The 22715-nt window shown below is 40.8% G+C and overlaps 1 protein-coding gene across 5 annotated transcripts in view; it reads right to left on the reverse strand.

The window, feature by feature from the left end:
• Positions 1-22715, reverse strand: part of SORCS1 (sortilin related VPS10 domain containing receptor 1) — a 590775-nt gene that overhangs the window by 149704 nt on the left and 418356 nt on the right. For all 5 annotated transcript variants that reach the window (XM_025396369.1, XM_025396367.1, XM_025396364.1 and 2 more), the window contains exon 6: positions 6291-6355. In XM_025396369.1, the coding sequence (XP_025252154.1) occupies positions 6291-6355 (65 nt within the window). The remainder of the gene's footprint in view (positions 1-6290; positions 6356-22715) is intronic.

Raw genomic sequence — 22715 nt, forward strand, 5'->3', positions numbered from 1 at the left:
CAGCCTGGGCAACATGGTGAGACCTTATCTCTACTAAAAAAGTAAAATAAAATAAAAATAAAAATAAATGTTTTGGGATCTAAGTTATATTTTGGACATAGAATGGAGATTAAATAAGATACAACTTTTCACACAGCTTTCAATCCAACAGTTTGGTCAATGTTTTCTCTTTAACTACATGCATGACACACACACATACACAAATGCACCTATGTTAGGTAAATCAATAGAATGTAGGTTTCCTTTTTAGTATTTTAATGTACTGGGCTCCTACAATGTATACACACACACACACACACACACACAGAATATTTAAACAATAAAGTATTTGCTTCCTGGATGAGAACCTGTCAATTTGTCCTCTTTGAACTCAGGCCAACAATAAATGCCACATCCAATAAATATGTTCAAAACTTTCAATACATCCTGTGATTGACTGTAGTTGAGCCTGCTCTTTTCAGCTCACCTCCCAAGGCAGAAAGTAATACAAGAAAGAATAACATCCTTGTCACAGATGTAAACTACAAGATATCTACATATAAGAGGCTAGCTGGTAAGAAACATCAGTGCCAACCATAGACTCTCACAGTACAAAAGCTTTCTAGAGGATCTAAGATAATATACTAGTTTATATAAATAACCACACATTCCTATCCAGATACTTGTTTTGGGGGCAAAGTTTCAGAATCTGTGCCATGGACCCCATCAGCAATCTGAGAAAGCCTGTGGACTCATTTTTTCAGAATTTTTTAAATGTATAAAATAAATTACCCAGAACAAACACAAAAACTAATTCAATTAAATTTAAATAAAGTTATTAAAAGATTAAAAAACAAGTATTTAATACCCTTGTATGTACTTTTTAAATTAATATATTATATATCAAGATCTACTGGCAGGTCTGATAACTACTACAATTTTGAGGAAAGAATGAGTATAAATAATATTTTCAGATATAATGACTGTATTATTATATAAAAATTTCTGCGATTTCTATTGCGACAAAGTCGCTTATATTACTAATACTACCACAGTTTATTTCCAACCGTTATAATTGAGAGTAATCTTGTAAGTTATAAGGTTTGTAAAAATAAATATATAATTTTTTTTTCTCATGTAAAAACTAAAGCTTTCCAGAGCTCACCTCCCCTCAAATATGGGAACTTCAGTGGAAACAGAAATTATGTATAACATGTAATCTAGGGACATCTGAAGTAGACCAAGAGTAAATTTTGAATAACGAATCCAGATAAGGATTCACAACACACTCCATGGGGAAGAGCTAAACTGAGGGATTTTTCCTGTGTCAAATGTCTCAGTGTCTTGACTACAGAATATGTGAACACACTAAGGTCAGAAAATAACTTCTTGTTCAAAGTCAAAAACATGATGGCCAGGTGTGGTGGCTCATGCCTGTAATCTCAGCACTTTGGGAGGCCAACGTGGGTGGATCACTTGAGGTCAGGTGTTTGAGATCAGTCTGATCAACATGGCGAAAACCCATCTCTACCAAAACTACAAAAATCAGCCGGGCGTGGTGGTAGGTGCCTGTAATCCTAGCTACTGGAGAGTCTGAGGCAGGAGAATCGCTTGAATCCAGGAGGCAGAGGTTGCAGTGAGCTGAGATCGCACCACTGTACTCCAGGCTGGGCAACAGAATGAGCCTTTATCTCAAAAAAACAAAACAAAACAAAAAAACCATTACATTATTGTAGAGTATATTTGGCATATACTCTACAAGATGTACAACCTAGAATAAAAACAATGGGTTCCATATATGTAAACAATGAATGGGGTCTAGCACAGTGGCTCATGTCTGTAATCACAGTACTTTGAAGGGCCAAGGTAGGTGGATCACTTGAGGTCAGGAGTTCCAGACCAGCCCAGCCAACATAGTAAAACACCGTCTCTGCTAAAAATGCAAAAAATCAGCTGGACGTGGTGGCAGGCACCTATGATCCCAGCTACTCAGGAGGCTAAGGCAGGAGAATCACTTGAACCCGGGAGGCGGAGGTTGCAGTGAGCTGAGACCATGCCATTACACTCCAGCCTGGACAACAAGAGCAAAACTCCATCACACACACACACAAAAATTAATAATAATAATAATAATAATAAACGGATGGAGAAAAAAAGAGGATTTCAATCAGGAAATGAGAAAGAGGCCGGCCATGGTGGCTCACGCTTGTAATCCCAGCACTTCGGGAGGCAGAGGCAAGTGGATCGCTTGAGGTCAGGAGTTCGAGACCAGTTTAGCCAACATGGCAAAACCCCATCTCTGCCAAAAATACAAAAATTAGCCTGGCATGGTGGCGCATGCCTGCAGTCCCAGCTCCTCAGGAGGCTGAGGCAGGAGGATGACTTGAACCTGGGGGGCAGAGGTTTCAGTGAGCCGAGATGGCGCCACTGTACTCCAGACTGGGTGACAGAGTGAGACTCTGTCTCAGGAAAAAAAAAAAAAAAAAGGAAATGAGAAAGAACAGAGATACAGAATTCTTAGCGCAGCTGATGAGACTGTAACCTGATTTTGATAAACACACTGTCAAATTGTGGCCGCCACATTTGCTAACACCTGGCTACCCTGACCTCTCTGTGCTATTTACTTCCAACCTCCTCTTCTCTGTTTGTTGTTGTTGTTGTTGTTTTAACTGGAGCCTTGGTTATTGAGACAATCTCTTTCTCTTTTTCTCTCTCTCTCTTTTTTTTTTTTTTTTTAACACCGTGATAGGTCAGGTGTTATGCTTAGACCCTTTAAATCAATTGGTAGGTTTTTTTTTTTTTCTGTTTTGTTTTGACAGGGCTAACTTTTCAAATTAAATCCTTTTATTGAATTTTCACCCTTGGATAGTTTCTGAAGATGCTGCCTTTGCAAAAAAAAAAAAAAAAAAAAAAAAAAAGGAAAGTAAAATAAATAAAATTAGAACTGATATATTTCATGCCTTGTGAAAGCTAAGCCTGAGATGACAGTTTGGCATTATCAACCGCCATGCCTTCAGGGAGCACAGGAATAATGCTGGGTGTATGAAAATGTGCAGCTCACAGAGAGTGATGGCCTCATTGTTTTTAGGATACAGTGTCATGTGCATTGGATGCCACAAGCCAGAAAGCAGCAGCATATGCCCAAAAGCTTGAAAATGAAAGCAATCCGGGTGCTACCAATTCCATCCAGAGTTTCCGAAACTAGGGGTGCGATCATGGGAGACAGACCCTCAAGCTCTTTCACTAATTTTCTTAAAATTAGTGAAAAGTTGTGGATCTTTGCTACTCAAGCATGTTTCACAGACCCGCAGCATGGATATCATCCAGGAGCTTGTGAGAAATGCAGACTCTCAGGCCCCTACTGAATCACTATGCAGATCTCAACAAGGTCCCTGGGTGGGTAGCATACATGCTAAGGTTTAAGATGCGAGGCTCTAACATTTTCAGACAACTTGGTAAGTGAGGTGAGATAGCCAACTGGTAGCCCTGACAACTGGTCAGCCAGGTCTGCGGTCACTCAGCATACACTTAGTGAGATCTCTCTACATGTAGATGCCGTGCCATGTGCTGGAGACATAATGTTTTTGTTTTGAGATGGGATCTCACTGTGTTGCCCAGGCTAGAGTGAAGTTGCTATTCACAGGTGTGTTCATAGTGCACTACAGTCTTGAACTCCTGGGCTCTAATGATCCTCCTGCCTCAGCCTCCTCAGTAGCTGGGACTACAGATGTGTGCTACCATTCTTGGCTCTGGAGATACAATATTGAATATGACATACATGGTCCCTGCTCTCATAAAACTTACAGACTGGTGGGGAGAAACGGTTGTGATCGAGTAATTATGTAAATAGAAAGTATAATTTCAAACAGAGAAGAACGTGATAAAAAAAAAAACTTGGTTGTATAAAAGCAATCAAAATAAAAAACTCATTTAGATTCAGAGTTTACGAAAGGCTTTTCTAAGAAATAGGTGAGTAACCTGAGGTCTGAACCATCCACAGTAATCAATTATGCTTGATTGGTCAGGGAACGGGCAAGAGAGCAGGATATTCTAGATAGAGAAAACAGCAAGTATCAAGGCTTTATGGCAAGACACATACCCCTGTATGTTCCAAGAATTGAAAACACGCCTAAAGGCCTGCAGACAAGGAGCAAGGAAAGGGCAGAGTAAAATTAGGCTAAGGGAATGGGCAGGCACAAGTTATGTTGGAGCTATAGGTCAAGATGAGAATTTAGCTCTGTATGATCAAAGCAATGAGAAGTCAGCAAGACCTTTTTTTTTTTTTTTTTTTTTTTTTTTGAGATGGAGTCTTGCTCTGTCGCCAAGCTGGAGTGCAGTGGCGCAATCTCAGCTCACTGCACACTGCAACCTCTGCCCCCCGCGTTTGCGTGAGTCTCCTGCCTCCGCCTCCCAAGTAGCTGGGACAACAGGCGTGTACCACCACAGCCAGCTAATTTTTGTATTTTTAGTAGAGATGGGGTCTCATCATGTTGGCCAGGATGGTCTCTATCTCTAGTAAGCAAGACTTTTAAACAATGATGCATTTACTTTTGCATTAATAAAATATTGGTCTCTGTTATGTAGTAAGAACTGGACCTTGGAGTCCAAGATAACACCATCTGCTCCAAGGAAACGGAGAGGTCACCACCAGAGTGAGCCCACTGAGGAGGTGGGAAAGCCGCTCTGACCTGTTGAGCTCATTCTGTGTCAGGCACAGTGCTGGGCATGTCACACATGGCAGCTTTGCCTGGGTTACAGAGGAGGATGGTCAGCCTTGACCCCTGACCTGTGCCCCTACTGGCGCTGTCAAAAAATATATTCACTCCCCCCAAAAAGGTAAACAAAACCGTTAGAGATGAGAAATCTCATGGTACATGCATAGTAATTAAAAAAAAAATGTGTGGTTTCTGGGGAGTTTGGGTTGTAGGGGTGACCTGCTTTGTTTGGCTGTAAGCTGGTAAAGTGCAGGATCTTCTGCCTTTGTGTTCAGAAGAGCTAAGGACTGGTAGACAGGCACAAATGGCAGTGATTAGGGTGCTTTTGAATTGTGAGGGATATTTTAGAAACTGGGAATGTCTTGGAAATGAGATGATCCCTCTTTGGGCCAGCGCTGGGCAGCCTACACCAGCCTCATTGCTCTGTGGTAATTGTGGATAGTCCATTCTCCTCCTCTCCTCTACATCTGAGACCTCTTTCTTTCTCCCTATCTTTTCTTCCCCCACCCTCTTCTATGTACAGTTTCCCCCTTTTCTCATTTTCTTTTACCCCTCTCACCTGGAGTGCTCTATCCTAGGTCTAGCGGTACCCTCTCAAATGCTTAGCCCTTCTGAGGATCCTCCGTGCCAGAGAAGGGGAAGGAAACATTCATCACTGGTGTTAGTAGGTCAGGCACTGTGTGAAGTATTTTATGTGCATGGATTTCTCGAATTCTCACCTGGATGGGCTTTGTGAGATAGACATCACTGTCCTCTACTTATTTACCATAGGAGCTTACGTTTATTATTACTTAAGCTTTCTATGCCTTTGTTTCTTCATATGTGAAATGAAGAAAACATCCTACAACATTGTCATGAGGCCACGAGGTGTAGTCCTGTCCTTCACTGCAGCATAAGCACCCGGAGGTGATGAGAACTACTGACGGGTGAGCAATTCACTCAACTGACTCTCCTCCTGCTGCCTCTGATGGGGACACACAGAAAAAGTCTCTCTCTCTCTCTTTTTCAAAATTCTTTCCAAGTGTTTTGTGAATCTCCGAACAAGACAGTGAGGGATGGCCTGGATGGTGTCTGACAAAATAAGGAGACTGAAGAAACAATTCAACACAAAACAGTAGCAGCAGCAGCAACAACAAAACACTTCAGGAATCAAGAGTTTGGAGGTATTCTCTTTACCTGGAAAGACACTTTGATTGGATGAGAGGGCTGTGCTGGTGTCACCACTATCCAAATATACATATTTCTGGATAACCTATATATTTATAAATATATACGAAAAGATATATTTATGAAAAACTATTAAGACTATTTTGCATTACTGAAGACAGGAGATGTCTTCATGCCCAAATCACATGATTATTGCCACTGTGCCACTGTACCTACCTACCTATCCTTAGCTCTCCTGAACAAAAGATACCTGCACTTTACTAGCTTAGAGTCAAAAGAAGCAGGTCACCCCTGCAACCCCAAATCCCCAGAAACCACACATCCACTATTACTCTGCATACACCATGAGATTATCACACAGACTCAGTTCATGACAGAGTCATAGAACTAATATGACTAAGATTATTGTGGCAAAGTTGATTTACTTACGACCATCCACAGTTCTGGCCTCAAGATGCACAAGGTCTGGTTCTTTATTTGACCCCATCACAGACCTAAAAAATGGGGAAACATGAAAAGAAACATCCATATTAACGACTTCACATGTGCCTTAGAGGAACTCGGCAGAGCCCCAGACTACTAATATCCACAGGCATCTAAACCCACAATCTTTAGAATATATCTACTCAATTTATTTATACAGCCTGACAGTAAAATTTCCACTTAAAATAAAAATGATAATGAAAACTTCACTTGATGAAAGGCAGGCTGCATTCTAGCAAGGATGTTGTGTGTTATTAGCTGGGACTTGCATACAGGTCCTACACATGCTGCGTGTGTACTCTAGCAACAACCCCAGTGACAGTGTATTAAACTTTCAAACCTTATGAGGCAGATGCCAGGCATGGTGCTTCAGCTGGGTGACTTGAACAGTGATTTCCATAGTACACTGATCTAATTAATTTTTTCACTGAAATTTGCCAAACCACCTACTACTGCCCTGTGAACAAACCCTGTGATGCAACCCATGCAGCAGCAGTTACAGCAGTGATGATTCTCTGTATTATCGAACCCGTGTGAAGAGAAATAGATGCACTTCACTTTCTGAAACGTGCCTGAAACTGTACGTGTAAGCAAAATAAAAGCTTATTTAAAATGCCTTGGAGACACATATTATTTTGTGTAATCTTGCAGTAAGCTATATTAAATAGAAAATAATTATTATTCTGTAACATAAATAATATGGGCAATCACGCTTTATCTCTATGATTTTTATACAATGAGATTAATTAGACTTGGGAACATCTGCACTTTTTAAAAAAAAAAATCAGGCTTTGCAGAACTTTAATTCATTCCATTTCGACACAGAAAACGGCAAAATGCCTCCAAACTGGTCCCCAGCCACTCAGCCCAGCCACTCAATCAAGGCTAGAAAATGCAAATGTTAAAACTACTTATCCAGGGCCGGGCCAAGCGTGGTGACTCACGCCTATAATCCCAGCACTTTGGGAGGCCGTGGCGGGTGGATCATGAGGTCAGGTGATCGAGACCATCCTGGCTAACATGGGGAAATCCCATCTCTACTAAAAATACAAACAATTAGCCAGGTGTAGTGGCGGGCGCCTGTAGTCCCAGCTACCCTGGAGGCTGAGGCAGGAGAATGGCGTGAACCCAGGAGGCGGAGCTTCCAGTGAGCCGAGATCGCACCATTGCACTCCAGCCTGGGCGACCGAGTGAGACTCCGTCTCCAAAACAAAACAAAACAAAAGTACTTATCCCTCCAGGGCTTAGTGTGGTATCCATGACCCTACACCGACTGGGTCCATCTCACTTTTGCTGCCTTATCTCCTGCCACACTGAAAGATGTTGCCATTGCCTGAAAGTGCCACATTCAATTCCTCCCCCCAACCCCGTGAGCCTCTGTAAGCTTCTGCCTTCAGCTTAAGATGCTCTTCTCCAGCTTCACCTAACCCCTGAATCGTAGTTTAAGACACAACTGAAAATTCACTTGCTCTGTTAAATATGCCTCATTTACAACAGGGAAAGCCTTTTCCTCCTGTCAGCAAGTGCTTGTTATAAATCCTGTAAGATCTTTATCAGAGTTTGTTATAAAGAATTATTTTTGTGTTTTTCCAATGTGAAGGCATCCCCTTCCCCCAAGAGAGACACACAAACACCCAAATACAAAAGAACACACACAGAGATACTCAATGAAGCTACTGGAAGGTCTTCTCTTTACACACTTTCTATTCATAGTATAGTTCCTGGTCTATAACAGACAGTCAAATGTGAAATGAAAGAAGGAAGGAATGAAGGAAAGACTAAAGAAATGGAAAGAAGTTAGGAGGAAAGGCAGGAAGGACAAGAGGGAGGAGATAAAGAGAAAGAAAGCAAAGGAGCTATAAAGGTCTGTGGGTTTTCTGAAGTACATTAATCATTGTCCTAGGGGCATTCCCAGAACTCTACTTATTTAAACTCATTTTCCCAACTCAAAGAATCTGAGGGCTACCTGGCTTAATCACTCTTCATCTGGAGAAAAGAAGTCTCCTTAAGGCCCTGTCATTGCTGTCAATAAGTTTTCTCTGATTGATACATGGCCTGAAATTCAGAGCCTATGCTTGAAACATTAAATCCTACTTTCTTCTTCCACTAGGAAGCAGATATTTCCTAAAAAGGGTTTCATAACTTCCCTCATATAGACGTGGGATGTGCATTTGGACATTTTAATCAATAGAATCTGCTTGAATCCAGGCAGAAAGTGACCCTTTCATCAGCATTTCAGTTAAGTACTGCAGCGACTACTAGGCTTTGGGTGGTGACTCTCCCCACACTGAAACATTAACTGGATCCACAGGTGACCTCTTCTGACAAGACCAGTCACGAGCATTAAAAAAGAAAATGAGTTGCTTGACAAGCCTAAATCCAGAAAGCTCAGCAGTTAACTGTTTTATTTCAAAATGGGCCATTACATGTTGTTCAACTGTCCACCTTGTTTTAAGTTTTATCCTTGAAATGACTACCACCATTTATTCCCAGGAGAAACCCAGCACCCCAGAAACACAGGGTTAAAACTAGCATGCAAACCTATGTGCTCGGCTTATGGCTAGTGTCAACGGGAGGCAAAATAATTACCCTGGATTCAGCGTAGCTTTCCACGTGCTTATCGCCTCAAATAAATAGTAGCAGTTTTTTTGTTTTTTTTTTAAATCTTGTATTATCTTTAATGGCAAAGCTGTTGTTTCCAGTGACATCCCCTACTGCCTTATTAACAAACAAAAAAAGATGCAAGGTCAGGTGCGGTGGTTCATGCCTGTAATCCCAGCACCTTGTGAGTCTAAGGCAGGCGGATAATGAGTCAAGTGATTGAGACCATCCTGGCCAACATGGTGAAATCCCGTCTCTACTAAAAATACAGAAATTAGCTGGGTGTGGTGGTGGGTGCTTGTAGTTCCAGCTACTCGGGAGGCTAAGGCAGGAAAATCCCTTGAACCTGGGAGGCAGAGGTTGCAGTGAGCCAAGTTCACACTACTGCACTCTAGCCTGGGCAACAAAGTGAGACTCCATCTCAAAAAAAAGAAAAGAAAAAAGAGGCAAGAGCAAAACAGAGTTCTTTGTTCTCCCCAAATCTACTGTGGCTAACAAACCTCCTTATTCTGCCTACATGTTTTCTCATCTAAAGGAAAACAATTACAAACTACAAAACAAAACTTTACATATGAAAGTCAAACCACAGTGTTTCCAATAATTTTTATCTGATGATGTCCTCATTCCTAGACCTGTGGTCCAAGAGTATCTCTAGCAGTCACAGATGATAAAGAATTATTGCTGCTTTTACTTTATGGCCCTAGTGAGTTCTTAATTGTTGAGGCCAATCAATGCTAAATGTCTGTGTAAGTGCTGATTTTAACAGTCCTGTCATTGACCAGATACCTTGGAAAAGCATATCATTGCAGTTGACCCAAATGATATTACTCTAGACTACATATGCTCCTAAATTTTAGCTGGAGCTATGGAGTTAGGAGGTATTCTGTGTGTTTTGAGACCAACTACGGGTGTCATCATCATCCTCATCATTAAACATCACCATCATCATCATTATAATCATCAAAGAAAAACAGCATCAACATAGAATTTAATACAAAATGAACTCTTCATGTTCTTACTTGCAGAATGAGATCTTGAGAGTGATACTCAAGCATCTCTATCCAAAGACGTTGGCAAATCTGACTTCTAGTATTAAGCACAAGAGATTGGGCACCTTTGCTTTATGCCTCTAGGTTATCCAGCATATATCACTGTCATAGTTCATAATGATTTGCTACATGTCTGCATAAATGACTCTCTTACTACACTGGACTCCCAAAGGCAAATGTTCTGTCTTTTATCACTGAACTCTCTATGCTTACCAAAGTACAGAGAAGCAAGTTTTCTCAGTAAATATAATACAACATTTTTGTACCAGTCAGTATTTACTAATGTCCAATATAGGATGTTATTCATTTCTGGGACTCAGAACCTCTCTATAAATATACGATAAAAATTTTGTCTAGGATATTTTAATTATAAAAATAGGTAATAGGTAGATGTATCTTGTATACCTTTATATTGCCTTTATGTTGAACCAGGAAAATGAACTCCCTTCTTGAACTGAATTTTATGGAAGGGAAAGGGAGTCTTTCTGTGCACATCCTGGTGTCTGCCTGGGATCTCCTCTCATCCTTCTTCTGCCTTCATAACTCTTATTGCTGTGGCTCAGCTGCAGATGACTGAAGTTGAAAATAGGCTTCTCAGCAGGGGTGCCACTTAAGCCAAGTTGGTTATCCTTTCTGAGACTTTCAGAATGATGAACATACTTTTGCACAGAAAAAATTAGGCCATGTTACAATTGGTGAGTCATTTGTCAATCTCCTTTACTGACAGACTCAAACCTTTCTGTATCTCTGTGCTAGGCACCTGCACGCCACAGACAGATTATCAAAAAGCATTAACTGAATGGTTTTTGAGAAAAGAGAAGTGCACAAACCAGCCATATCAGCATGTATTAATTTATCTGTATATGTAACTTTCGTTAAGTTAGTTAACATCTGTGCTGTCACTTTTTTAGTCTTTAAAATAAGTTAACATAATTTTTCCTATATTTTTCCTATAATATACATCTTTAAGTACCTAGAAGATTACTGGCACACAGCTAGGGCTCAGGAAAAATAGTTTATTTATTTATTCTCTTTTTCCCCCTTTTTATTTCAAGAAATGGGTGGGGGAATATTAATACCTAAGAAATTAAAATTTATGTTGGTATTAAACAATTCTTGGCCAGGCGCAGTGGCTCACACCTGTAATCCGCGGATCACCTGAGGTCAGGAGTTTGAGACCAGACTGGCCAACATGGTGAAACCCTGTCTCTACTAAAAGTACAAAAATTAGCTGGTTGTGGTGGCGGGCGCCTGTAATCCCAGCTACTCAGGAGGCTGAAGCAGGAGAATCGCTTGAACCCAGGAGGTGGAGGTTGCAGTGAGCCGAGATCGTGCCACTGTACTCCAGCATGGGCAACAAGAGCAAGAGTCTGTCTCAAAAAAAAAAAAAAAATTCTTGACATATCATGGATGTCTAACAGAAATGATTTATCAAAATTATTTATTGTCATAAGTCAATAGACAGAAAATGAGTCAGTGGTTCAGAGATCAATTATATGAATATATAAAATTTAATTATTCATTCATTTATTTAGTCAGTGAAACATTCCAAACCCCTACTATGGAATAAGAATGAGAGCTCCATAATTACTGCATTGAAGAGCTTTAGAACTACAGAAGAGGCAGTGACCCAATGAAGCAAGGGTTCTAACATTCAAGGTGCTATTTGAAGACACAGGAGGAATGACCTTTCACCTGCATATGGAAACCCAGAGGAAAAGCAAGGTCCAGGAACCCTTTGGAGTAAATGAATCAAATCTTCAAGTATATGCAGCAATAGGATCAATGGACAGAAGGGGTGAACAGCATTCTAATTACAGGAAAATAGCAGGTACTGGGGCCCTAGTTCAAAGAGAGGATGACCCATATAGGCATCTATTGTAAGTCAATAGGCTGGATCCAGTGTTCCCAAAGTAGGTTAGTAAAAGAAAACTGGAAAGATACCAGGGTTCCAATCAAAAAGCACCTTTTGCATAATGCTAAGGTTTTGTATTTGATCCTGAAAGCCATGAGATGGCACTAAAGAAAGGTAAGCATATACATTTATAAACAGGTGAAAAGAACTTCAGTCCTGGTCTACGTGTGGTCCTCGCTATTGAGGGAGTATGAGGTGAAGTTGCACAGTTCATCTAGCTGAGTTTTGTTGATGACAACAAGACAAAGCCCATTGAAGCCTCCTGCATCTATGCTTCCAGTATCTTAAGTAGGTGTTCACATTTAGGAGCTATTTTGAAACAAAGCCTAAAGATCACTGAAGACAAGAATATGAAGAAAAATAAATCACACCCTGAAATAGTATACCAGTGATGTGAGCAGTGCAACATCAGCCTTCTGAAATACAATCGGCCAAATGCAGCCTGTGTAGACATTTTCTACAGAGAAACTCAGAAATGTCACTAGTTTATCATTTGCCTGGCATTTTGTCCAAGTTTATACCAGCTTAATAGAGTGCCTAATAAATGCTGCAGAGCCACAAAATGTCCTGATGTAGATAACTGCAGAGCAAGTATTACAAAATAAATATCATGATATGATAGCACCTATTTATTCAGATTCAGAATTGCAGTTAATAGTATATGGGAAGGAACGAGGAGGGACCTGCAGAGGAACAGGAGCTGGAAGGATAGAGACCCCTGCCTTCCTCTTCATGTTCCCACAGCCCCTCTTCATAAACAAAGCCCATGAGGGCAAGAGGTCCTGTCTGCTACCAAAGTGCCTGGCAGGTATTGGCAGTGAGATACCTTGGTTTCCTCTCCTACAGTCAAGGGTTTTCCCATCACCTGCCACCATAATTAGCCCTCAGACAAACATCTTCAAGATAATCCTGGTTAAGGCCACAGCTTTTGTCTTTGAATACAGCATCTTAGCCTGCGGTCTCATCTGCTGTCCAACAAGGGCAAATGGGCCAGATAATCTACAAAGCAGCCTAAGGTGCCATTTAACCTCCCCCTTAAGCCAAAGAAACATGTCTGCTTTCTGCTTTTATTCCCCTGGCCCCCCCACACTGTCACATTGGTTCCCCAGAACCAAAGGTACCTACTAAAAATAACAAATACATAGATCAGTAAATAAACAGACAGATAAAAGTGATGCTTAATCTCTTCAATGCATCATGGCCTACTGAGAATCAGCATTGCCAGCATCCTGAAGCCCTCTATATGCTGCATTTTGTCATCTTTACTGCCCAAAGCAGAAGCCCAAGTGTTTATTTCTATGATGTCTGCAGCAAAGTGTGTGTGTGTGTGTGTGTGCATGTGAGTGTGTGTGTGTAGGTGTAGGGGAGCAAAGTGAGGCATGCAAGTCTGACCTGGAATGAAGAAATACATAAAGCTCAGGAGGGCAGTGAGGAGGTGAACATGTTTATTGAGCAAAGGGCTTGGTAAATAGGACTAAAAGTTTAAACAACAATGACTTTGCTTTTTCCATCAGTGTTTGCATTTTTGTGTTTCCTTCTTATTTCTCCACTTTTATGCTTCCCTCTCTTTGTTGTTTCTTAAATATATATATATATATATATATATATATATATATATATATACACATATATATATTTTTTTTTTTTTTTAAAGAGGAGGATGGTGCAGGCATGGTGGCTTACACACTTTAGGAGGCCGAGGCAGGTGGATCACTTGAGGTTGGAAGTTCGAGATGAGCCTGGCCAACATGATGAAACTCCATCTCTACTAAAAATACAAAAATTAGCCAGGTATGGTGGCACATGTCTGTAATCCCAGATACTCAGGAGGCTGAGGCAGGTGGATCGCTTGAACCCTGAACCCGGGAGGTGGAGGTTGCAGTGAGCTGAAATCATGCCACTGGACTCAAGAAAAAAAAAGGATAAAAGTATGTGGGGGTCCAGAGAGGGACCATGCCCAGATCAGTGCTCCTGATCCCCACACAAAAATCACAATGCCAATGAGATACAGAGAAATGCATTTCAACTGATCAAAGAGCATGAGATTAAGGTAAAGGAAAAGCTTAAAATATTTTTAATAAGGTTTCTTTTTATCTTTTTAAACTTTAGTGGTATCATACCCTGCGTATTTTTAGCAACTTGTTAAATGTACTCAATAATATATCTTAGAGATGGTTGCACACCAGAACATAAAATTAATGAGATAAATCTCTATTTTATTGCAACCTATTAAATGAAAATATCCAATTCATTCAGTCATTGTCTATTGATGGACCCAAAGAAAAAATATACATAAATACGAAAAATAACTGGAGATACACATTAAAAATTCATAATTGTAGTCACTTTTGGTAGAGTTTGGGGGTTGTGGGTAATAGTCAAAGGGATCCTTATCCTTATCAGTAATTTAAGAATTTTTATAAGGAAGATGTATATATGCAATACTCTAATAATTAATACATCTGTACTATTAATAAAAAGAAAATATTCTCCATCTGGAAAATAAAGTCTAAGTGGGTAGTAAATGTGCACAAATCACAAAGGGAGAGAAAAAAGGATGAGTGGCATTTCCGTAGGGAGGAGACCTGGGATTTTCTTAAATCTTGAATACTTACAAGTCTGACACCATCTTAGTAAGAGGGCCAGGAAGGTGAAAGCCTGGAAGGGTTCTGGTCAGAGAAGCAGTGCTAAGGACCTCCTGGAGGGGCATGCTTGTGTTGACGTTAAATTCAGCAGAAGAAAGGAGTCTGGAGACCCTGCATGGGGCCAGAGGGGCCACAGTAACAGAAGACAGGGAGAAGAGAGAACCTCTCCACTTCCCCTCTCTTTATCCATTTCTGTTAAGGACAAAGAACTTCAGACTACAGGGTAGAGCAAATATAAGTTTAAAGGAATTGATCAGTGCAGTGGCTCACACCTGTAATCCCTGTATTTTGGGAGGCTGAGATGGGAGGATTGCTTGAGTCCAGGAGTCTGAGACCAGCCTGGGCAACAAAACCAGACCCCATCTCTATTAAAAAGGTTTTAAAAGTCCGGGCACAGTGGCTCACGTCTGTAATCCCAGGATCTCACTATACTGCCTCAGCTGGTCTTGAACTCCTGGACTCAAGCAGTGCTTCCACTGTGGCCTCCCAAAGTACTGAGATTACAGGGGTGAGCTGCTGTGGCCAGTCAGGGACTGTTTTAAAAGGCAAGGTTAGTGGACTAGGTATTTGAACTATACACTCACTATGGATGACCAAAAAGGTTGGGTAAATATTTAAAGTAATAAGAGATCTACCAAGGAAATAAAAGAATTATGAGGCCAAAAACTGAGAGAAGATGGAAATTCAGAGAAGGAAGTCCAGAGTTTGGCCCACTTTTCCCCTGGGGAAAACTGCCATTATCTTGGCTACGCATGGTGGCTCACGCCTGTAATCCCAGCACTTTGGGAGTCCAGGGCAGGCGGATCACTTGAGGTCAGTCTGGCCAACATGGTGAAACCTCGTCTCACTAAAAATACAAAAGCTATCCTGGCATGGTGGCACATACCTGCAATCCCAGCTACTCGGGAGGCTGAGGAAGGAGAATCGCTTGAACCCGGGAGGCAGAGGCTGCAGCGAGCCAAGACTGCACTACTGCACTCCAGTGTGGGAGACAGAGAGACACTCTGTCTCAAAAAAAAAAAAAAAAAAAAAAGGAATTGAAAATTTAAACAAGGCCGGGCGCGGTGGCTCAAGCCTGTAATCCCAGCACTTTGGGAGGCCCAGGCGGGTGGATCATGAGGTCAGAAGACTGAGACCATCCTGGCTAAGACAGTGAAACCCCGTCTCTACTAAAAATACAAAAACAAAATTAGCCGGGCATAGTGTCGGGCGCCTGTAGTTCCAGCTACTCGGGAGGCTGAGGCAGGAGAATGGCGTCAACCCGGGAGGCGGAGCTTGCAGTGAGCCGTGATCGCGCCACTGAGCTCCAATTGGGCAACAGAGCCCGACTCCGTCTCAAAAATAAATAAATAAAAAGAAAATTTAAACCTGAGCATTTTGCTGCTGGAGATAACCTGACCCCATGGAAATAATATTCCGTAAGAGAATTCCAGAACAGGTATCTCCACACGTTTTGTTTGAACACCTCAAGCAAGGCGGGGAAAGTAGGCACACCCACTACATGATGGTTTCTTAGATGTACGTTGTGGAAATGCAGTACAGTACTTACACACTAACTTTAGAAAATATACACAAAATAGAAACTAAAATAGGAGCAAAGAATAATCAGAAAGTATCTTTTTCCCACACCTCAGTAAATCACCAATTACCCCACTAGGGTACGGGTGCAGGTAAGTCACCATAGAGACTATTGCTCCAAACTGAGGATTCCTGGGATATCCTTAATATTTAACACCAGGCATGGCAGATGGTTGATTCTGAATTAATTTTTTAATGAATAAATGAATAAATTTTTGAATATGTTTACTGAGTAACTACAAATGCTAGATGTAGTTCTAGGCATTAGGGGTTTAGCACTGAATAAAACAGAACAATCCCTGTACCTCATGAAGCTTACAATTCAATAGGAAAGACAGGGAAATTAAAAATAAACATGTCAGGTGATGCTCACAATACTTCTCGAAAGCTGTGTTAGGAAAAATATATAAAATACAAAGCATTTTGCTATATCAGAAAAAAACAAAAAAAAAAACAAAAAAAAAAACATTGTTCCATGGTGTCAATCAATGGCTGGTTTCCATCTATTAAGTGTGAGATTGATGTCACATAGGGCTGCAAGGCTGTGCTCTTGTCGGTGTCCTGCTCATCAATTGTCAACAACTTGGATGAAAATACATGTTGTATGCCTAGAAAATTCACACATGACACAAATTCAGGAAAAATAATGACAAGATAAGAGAAAGACAGTATTATCTCTGAAAGTAATTTACTTGCCTAAGGGCACATGGCTAATAAAAGATACAATCAGACTGGAACCTAGGCATTCTAATTTCTCTAAGGCTCCATATGCCACCTGTAAAAAGGGTAGAGATAATAGTACCGAATAATACGATTGTCGTGAAGGCAAAAGACAAAATATGTGTAGCTACTACTGCTGTCAACAGTATGAATTAAGGAATCCTTTAGAGACAGAAAGTCTGTTAGAGAGTAACTAGTTCAAACACCTCCTGTAAGAAAGCCCAGGCTTCCAGAGAGCAAATACCACGTCCAAAGTCATACCACTCAGAGTGTATCAAGGTTGGAATTACTAACCCAGGTCCTTAACTCATCTCAATAATTCTTTTCATGGAAAAAAAAAAAAATTACCCTTTAGTGTCTGAGGCAAGACGGTGTTAACTAGGAAGGTAATGTGCCTGTCTTACACACTAAAAAGATAAGGAGAAGCTGGACATGGTGACTCACATCTGTAATTCTAGCACTTTGAGAGGCTAAGGCAGGTGGACTGCTTGAAGCCAGGAGTTCAAGACCAGCCTGGTCAACATGGCAAAACCTTGTCTCTATTAAAAACACAAAACTTAGCTGGGCATGGTGGCATGCACCTGTAATCCCAGCTACTTGAGAGGGTGAGGCAGGAGAATCACCTGAACCCAGGAAGCAGAGAGGTTGCAGTAAACCAAGATCGTGTCACAGTAATCCTGCCTGGGCGACACAGTGAGACTCTATGTCTCAAAAAAAAAAATTATATGTATACATACGTGTATGTCTCTCTCTCTGTCTCTCTCTCTCTCTCATATATTCATATATATATATGTATGGAGAAATAATGGAAAATCCTGACATTTCAACATCCTGCAAGCATTATATGTATTGGAAGTCATGAGCCTGGACATATTTGAGGGGTCCCATGTCCCAGAGATGGGAAACAGACTAGATATTAATTTCTTCAGCTTAGACGTTAAATAGCAGGGTTTCTAAGTTTGAAGGTGGCTTTTTTGCAGTCACTTGCAAAATGACTAATAAATTCTTTCCCTTCTCAGAAAACACAGTGTCATTTTTTACACGGGCAGTCAGTGCCTGGCCTGTAGGTAAGGCTCGTTTAGCTATCCTTATAGTCGCTTTTCCATACTTCATCAGATTATTATGACACAAAGCCTTCTCTTGCTTTATTGTTGGGTATTGGTACTTCTGCAAAAATACACTAAGAGGCTATTGCTCTCAAATTCTTCAATTGAGAAGGAAAAGAGATCCAGTCAGTAAAGCTTGGAAGGGAGTAAGAATAGAATTGGGTTAGACATAGGAGGAAATTAGATTGATCTTCATCGCAGAGGCAATTTCTGGGGTGTGAAATGGCAGCTGCTCTCCTTAGTAGAGGTTGAGCATCCCTTATCTGAAGTACTTGGGACCAGAAGGTTTCAGATTTGGGGTTTTATTTTTCAGATTTTACAATGTCTGTATATACATACCGAGATATCTTAGGGATGGAACCCAAGTCTAAACACAAAATCCATTTATGTTTTATAACACCTTGTACGTATAACCAGAAGATAATTTTATACCTTTTTTTATTTTGAGATGGAGTCTAGCTCTGTCTCCCAGGCTGGAGTGCAGTGGCACAATCTCGGCTCACTGCAGCCTCTGTCTTCTGGGTTCAAGTGATTCTCATGCCTCAGCCTCCCAAGTGGCTGGGACTATAGGCGCATGTCACCACACTCGGCTAATTTTTGTATTTTTAGTGGAAATGAGGTTTCACCATGTTGGCCAGGTTGGTCTCAAACTCCTGACCTCAAGTGGTCCGCCCGCCTCAGCCTTCCAAAGTGCTGGGATTACAGGTGTGAGTCACCATGCCTGGCCAATTTTATACAATATGTTTAGTAGTTTTGTGCATAAAACCAAGTTGTGACTGCATTTCGACCAGAACCTATGGCACGAAGTATGGTATGAAATTTCCCACTTCTGACACTATGTTGTCACTCAAAAGGTGTCAGATTTTGGAGCATTTAGGGTTGGGATTTTCAAATTAGGGATGTACTACCTGTACTTTGTTTGTTGACGAATAATTCCTGGAGTTCTGAGTACAAGGTGTGAAGGGATTTGGGCCTGGGCAAACACAGGGAAGCTATTTTGTGAAAATACTTTGAAGGCTGTGCCAGTTTGCTTTTGAACTCATATTAATTGCTTGGCCAAGGAAACCAGTGTGATGACAAAAAATGAAAACCATACCTTTTCATTTATCTCATTTTTGGGTTTGTTTTTAAATCAGTAGTCCACTATGAATTCCTAAAGCTGGTTTTGAAAATATCTCAATGTGACAAAGAAAAGAGAGAAGGGGAGGAGGGAAAGGGAAGGAGAGGGAGTAAAAGAGAACATGGAAAACAGAGGATAGGAGAATGAGAAGAGCAAATGAAGGCATTGGAGATGGAATGAGAATAGAAAGGGAGGAAAGAGAAGCCAGAGAGAGGAGACTTTCTTCGCTGTGACTATTCCACAGGGGTCACCATGCCCTCCTGCTGCCTGGCTGCTACCAATCCCACCACAGCACCATCCATCTGGAAACCATCCATCTGGAAATATGCTTGACTGCTTTATTATTATCATTATTTGTTTATTTTATTTTACTTTACTATTTTATTTTATTTTATTTTATTTTATTTTTATTTTATTTTATCGAGAAGAAGTCTCGTTCTGTCATCTAGACTGGAGTGCAGAGTGCAATGGTGTGATCTCAGCTCACTGCAACCTCTGCCTCCCAGGTCAAGCGATTCTCCTGCCTCAGTCTCCTGAGTAGCTGGAACTACAGGCGTGCACCACCATGCCCGGCTAATTTTTGTATTTTTAGTGGAGATGGGGTTTCACCATGTTGGTCAGACTGATCTTGAACTCCTGACCTCAAGTGATCCACCCATCTTGGCCTCCTAAAGTGCTGGGATGATAGGTGTAAGCCACCACACCCGGCCTGTGTAATTTATTTAAATAGCACGCTTTAAAAATAACACCGCTTTGAAAAATCTGACTGCAAAAGGAATATATATTCATTGAAAATATAATATTAAGTATACAGAAGTATAAAAAGGAAAGTAAAACATTCTTACAATCCCTCCATCTAGAATTAACCACCTTTAATATTTTGCTGTTGATCCTTCAGTACTTTTTCAGTGTTTGTGTAGGCACTCCTTTTTCTTTTTAAGACTTTTGCATCATATCATGAACAGAGCATAACACATAATGTAATATTAGAATGCACTGTTTTGCCAGCTGTACAATATTATATAGTTGACTTAGTTTTCTGATCACAGAGTGTTGGTAATATCTATCGTTTTTCATTTATTTATTTATTTATTTGAGACGGAGTCTCACTCTGTCGCCCAGGTTGGAGTGCAGTGGCACGATCTCTGCTTACTGCAAGCTCCGCCTCCCGGATTCATGCCATTCTCCTGCCTCAGCCTCCCGAGTAGCTGGGACTACAGGCACCTGCCACCACGCCCGGTTAATTTTTTGTATTTTTAGTAGAGACGGGGTTTCACCATGTTAGCCAGGATGGTCTCAGTCTCCTGACCTCGTGATCTGCCTGCCACGGCCTCCCAAAGTGCTGGGATTACAGGCTTGAGCCACCGTGCCCGACCATCGTTTTACTTTTAGACATGATGCTGCACTGATGATCTTTGTAGGTAAATATCTGTATGTGTCTCTAATCTCTCTCGTTTTTCAACAGAAAGAACTGTTATAGGAGGAAATATTGCAATCTTCCCTTATTCATAAGGTTTAAGTCCATAAGGTATAAGAGTGCTTAAAATGTTTAGAATATTTACCTTATTACTATACTGTATTTTTCATGTATTTTTTAATCTGTCAATTTAGAACCTTCATTCTTTGTTTTGGGAATTAAAATGACTTAAACACAGAGGTTAGTACCCTTCTTACAGGTCTGTTTTGTTTCTCGGGAGCAGCCAGGCTTGCTTTTTTCCTTGGCTAGGACAGAGGAGAGACAGGAAAAGGTAAAATAGAGTGTGACTGTGAGTGTGTGCATGCGTGTGTGTGTATGTGTATAACATCTTCCTTTTGGAAAAGATGTGTGAGTTGGCCAACTGAACAGACAGGAGAGCTCAGAACTATTGGGAGAGAACCCTGCCTCCATGGTCAACCAAGAAAATCAGTCACAGAGAAAGTGCATTTTCTTCTGACACCTCCGTTTCATGTCAGACTCTAAAACGCTCCTTAAAAAAAGACAAACAAAAATTTTATTAACCCAAAAGTCTTGCCCTTAATTAGTAGGTCAACAGGGATCCTCTGGACAACGGCTCAGAGCCAGGGCAGAGGGACACCTAAAATGAGAAAGGGACATTAGTAACAACAAAGGCCAGGTACGGTAGCTCACGCTGTAATCCCAGCACTTTGGGAGGCTGAGGCAGGCAGATCACGAAGTCAGGAGATCAAGACCATCCTGGCTAACATGGTGAAACCCCATCTTTACTAAAAATACAAAAATTAGCCAGGCATGGTGGCGGCCACCTGTAGTCCCAGCTACTTGGGAGGCTGAGGCAGGAGAATGGCGTGAACCCGGGAGGTGGAGCTTGCAGCGAGCTGAGATCGCGCCACTGTACTCCAGCCTGGGCGACAGGGCGAGACCCCATCTCAAAAAAGAAAAAGAAAAAAAAAAAAAAAAGAAAGAAACAACAAAACACAATCCAGAATTGAGTTTATTCACCATTTTTGTTGGTCTCTTCATTGACTGAGCAACTGAACAAAGGTATAATAAATAAAAGGTCAAGGAGGAACAATTATTCCTTCCAGAACAATTCCAGTTAGTAGAAAGAAATGATAAAAATAAAGACAAACTTCATTAGCACACTATAGTAATAATTGCTGTAGGCAAGATTGGCGAATACTAAAGTTAGTGGCCAAACCCATGTTCTCAAAGTATCTCTCCAAAATCTTAATCAATTTTCTGGTTATATTAACATATGTTCACACACTTTTTGATACTTATCCTGCCAGGAGTTAGAGCTTAATTCTCCTTCCCTTGAGTGTGGGCTGAACTTAGTTACTTGCTTCCAACAGAGTATGGGACAAGAAAAAGAGTAACTTTCCAATGGAGAAATCTGGGAGTTTCCAACAAATAAGAATATGGGACAAGAAAAAGAGTAACTTTGCAATGGAGAAACCTGGGAGATGCCACCTTCACCACGTGATCAAAGTTAATATCATCAGTAATAAGACATATTGTTATCTTGTACTCCTTGATATGAGGTGATGACAAGGGTACATCATTTCTGTGATATTCTTCCCAACAATCTATAACCCTGTAATCATGAGAAAATATCAGACTAACCCAATTTGAGAGGCATTCTACAAAATACCTGACTAGTACTTTTCAAAACTGGCCAGGTCATCAGAGACAAGGAAAGACAGAGGAACTCCCATGGATTTGAAGAGACTAAAAAGACATGAAAAATAAATGCAATTTGGGATTCTGGATTGTATCCTGGGTCAGGAAAAAAGAAAAGCTGGGGGTGGGGGGTGGTATTAGTAGAAAACCTGGAGAAATCCAGACAGTCTCTATTTTAGTTCATTGTTTTCTACCAATGTTAATTTTTTTAATGGTGAACACTGCACCATGGTAATGTAAGATGTTAACATTAGGTAAAGCTGGGTGAATAGCATATGGGAACTCTCTGTATTATCTTTGTAATTGTTTTGTAATTCTAAAATTATTTTTAAATAAAAGAGGAAAAAAATCCTATGCCCAAATCTTATTAAGGACATGAATTAGAGCAAAGCCACAATTTCCTTCAGAGAGGAGAGTAATCTGTTTAGTAAGTCAGCCTCATCACATGGAATGGACTGGGTATGCTGTCATTAAAGCAGGTAAACAACTGTATCACTT

Source organism: Theropithecus gelada, chromosome 9 (genome assembly GCF_003255815.1).
Source record: "Theropithecus gelada isolate Dixy chromosome 9, Tgel_1.0, whole genome shotgun sequence".
Taxonomy (NCBI): domain Eukaryota; kingdom Metazoa; phylum Chordata; class Mammalia; order Primates; family Cercopithecidae; genus Theropithecus; species Theropithecus gelada.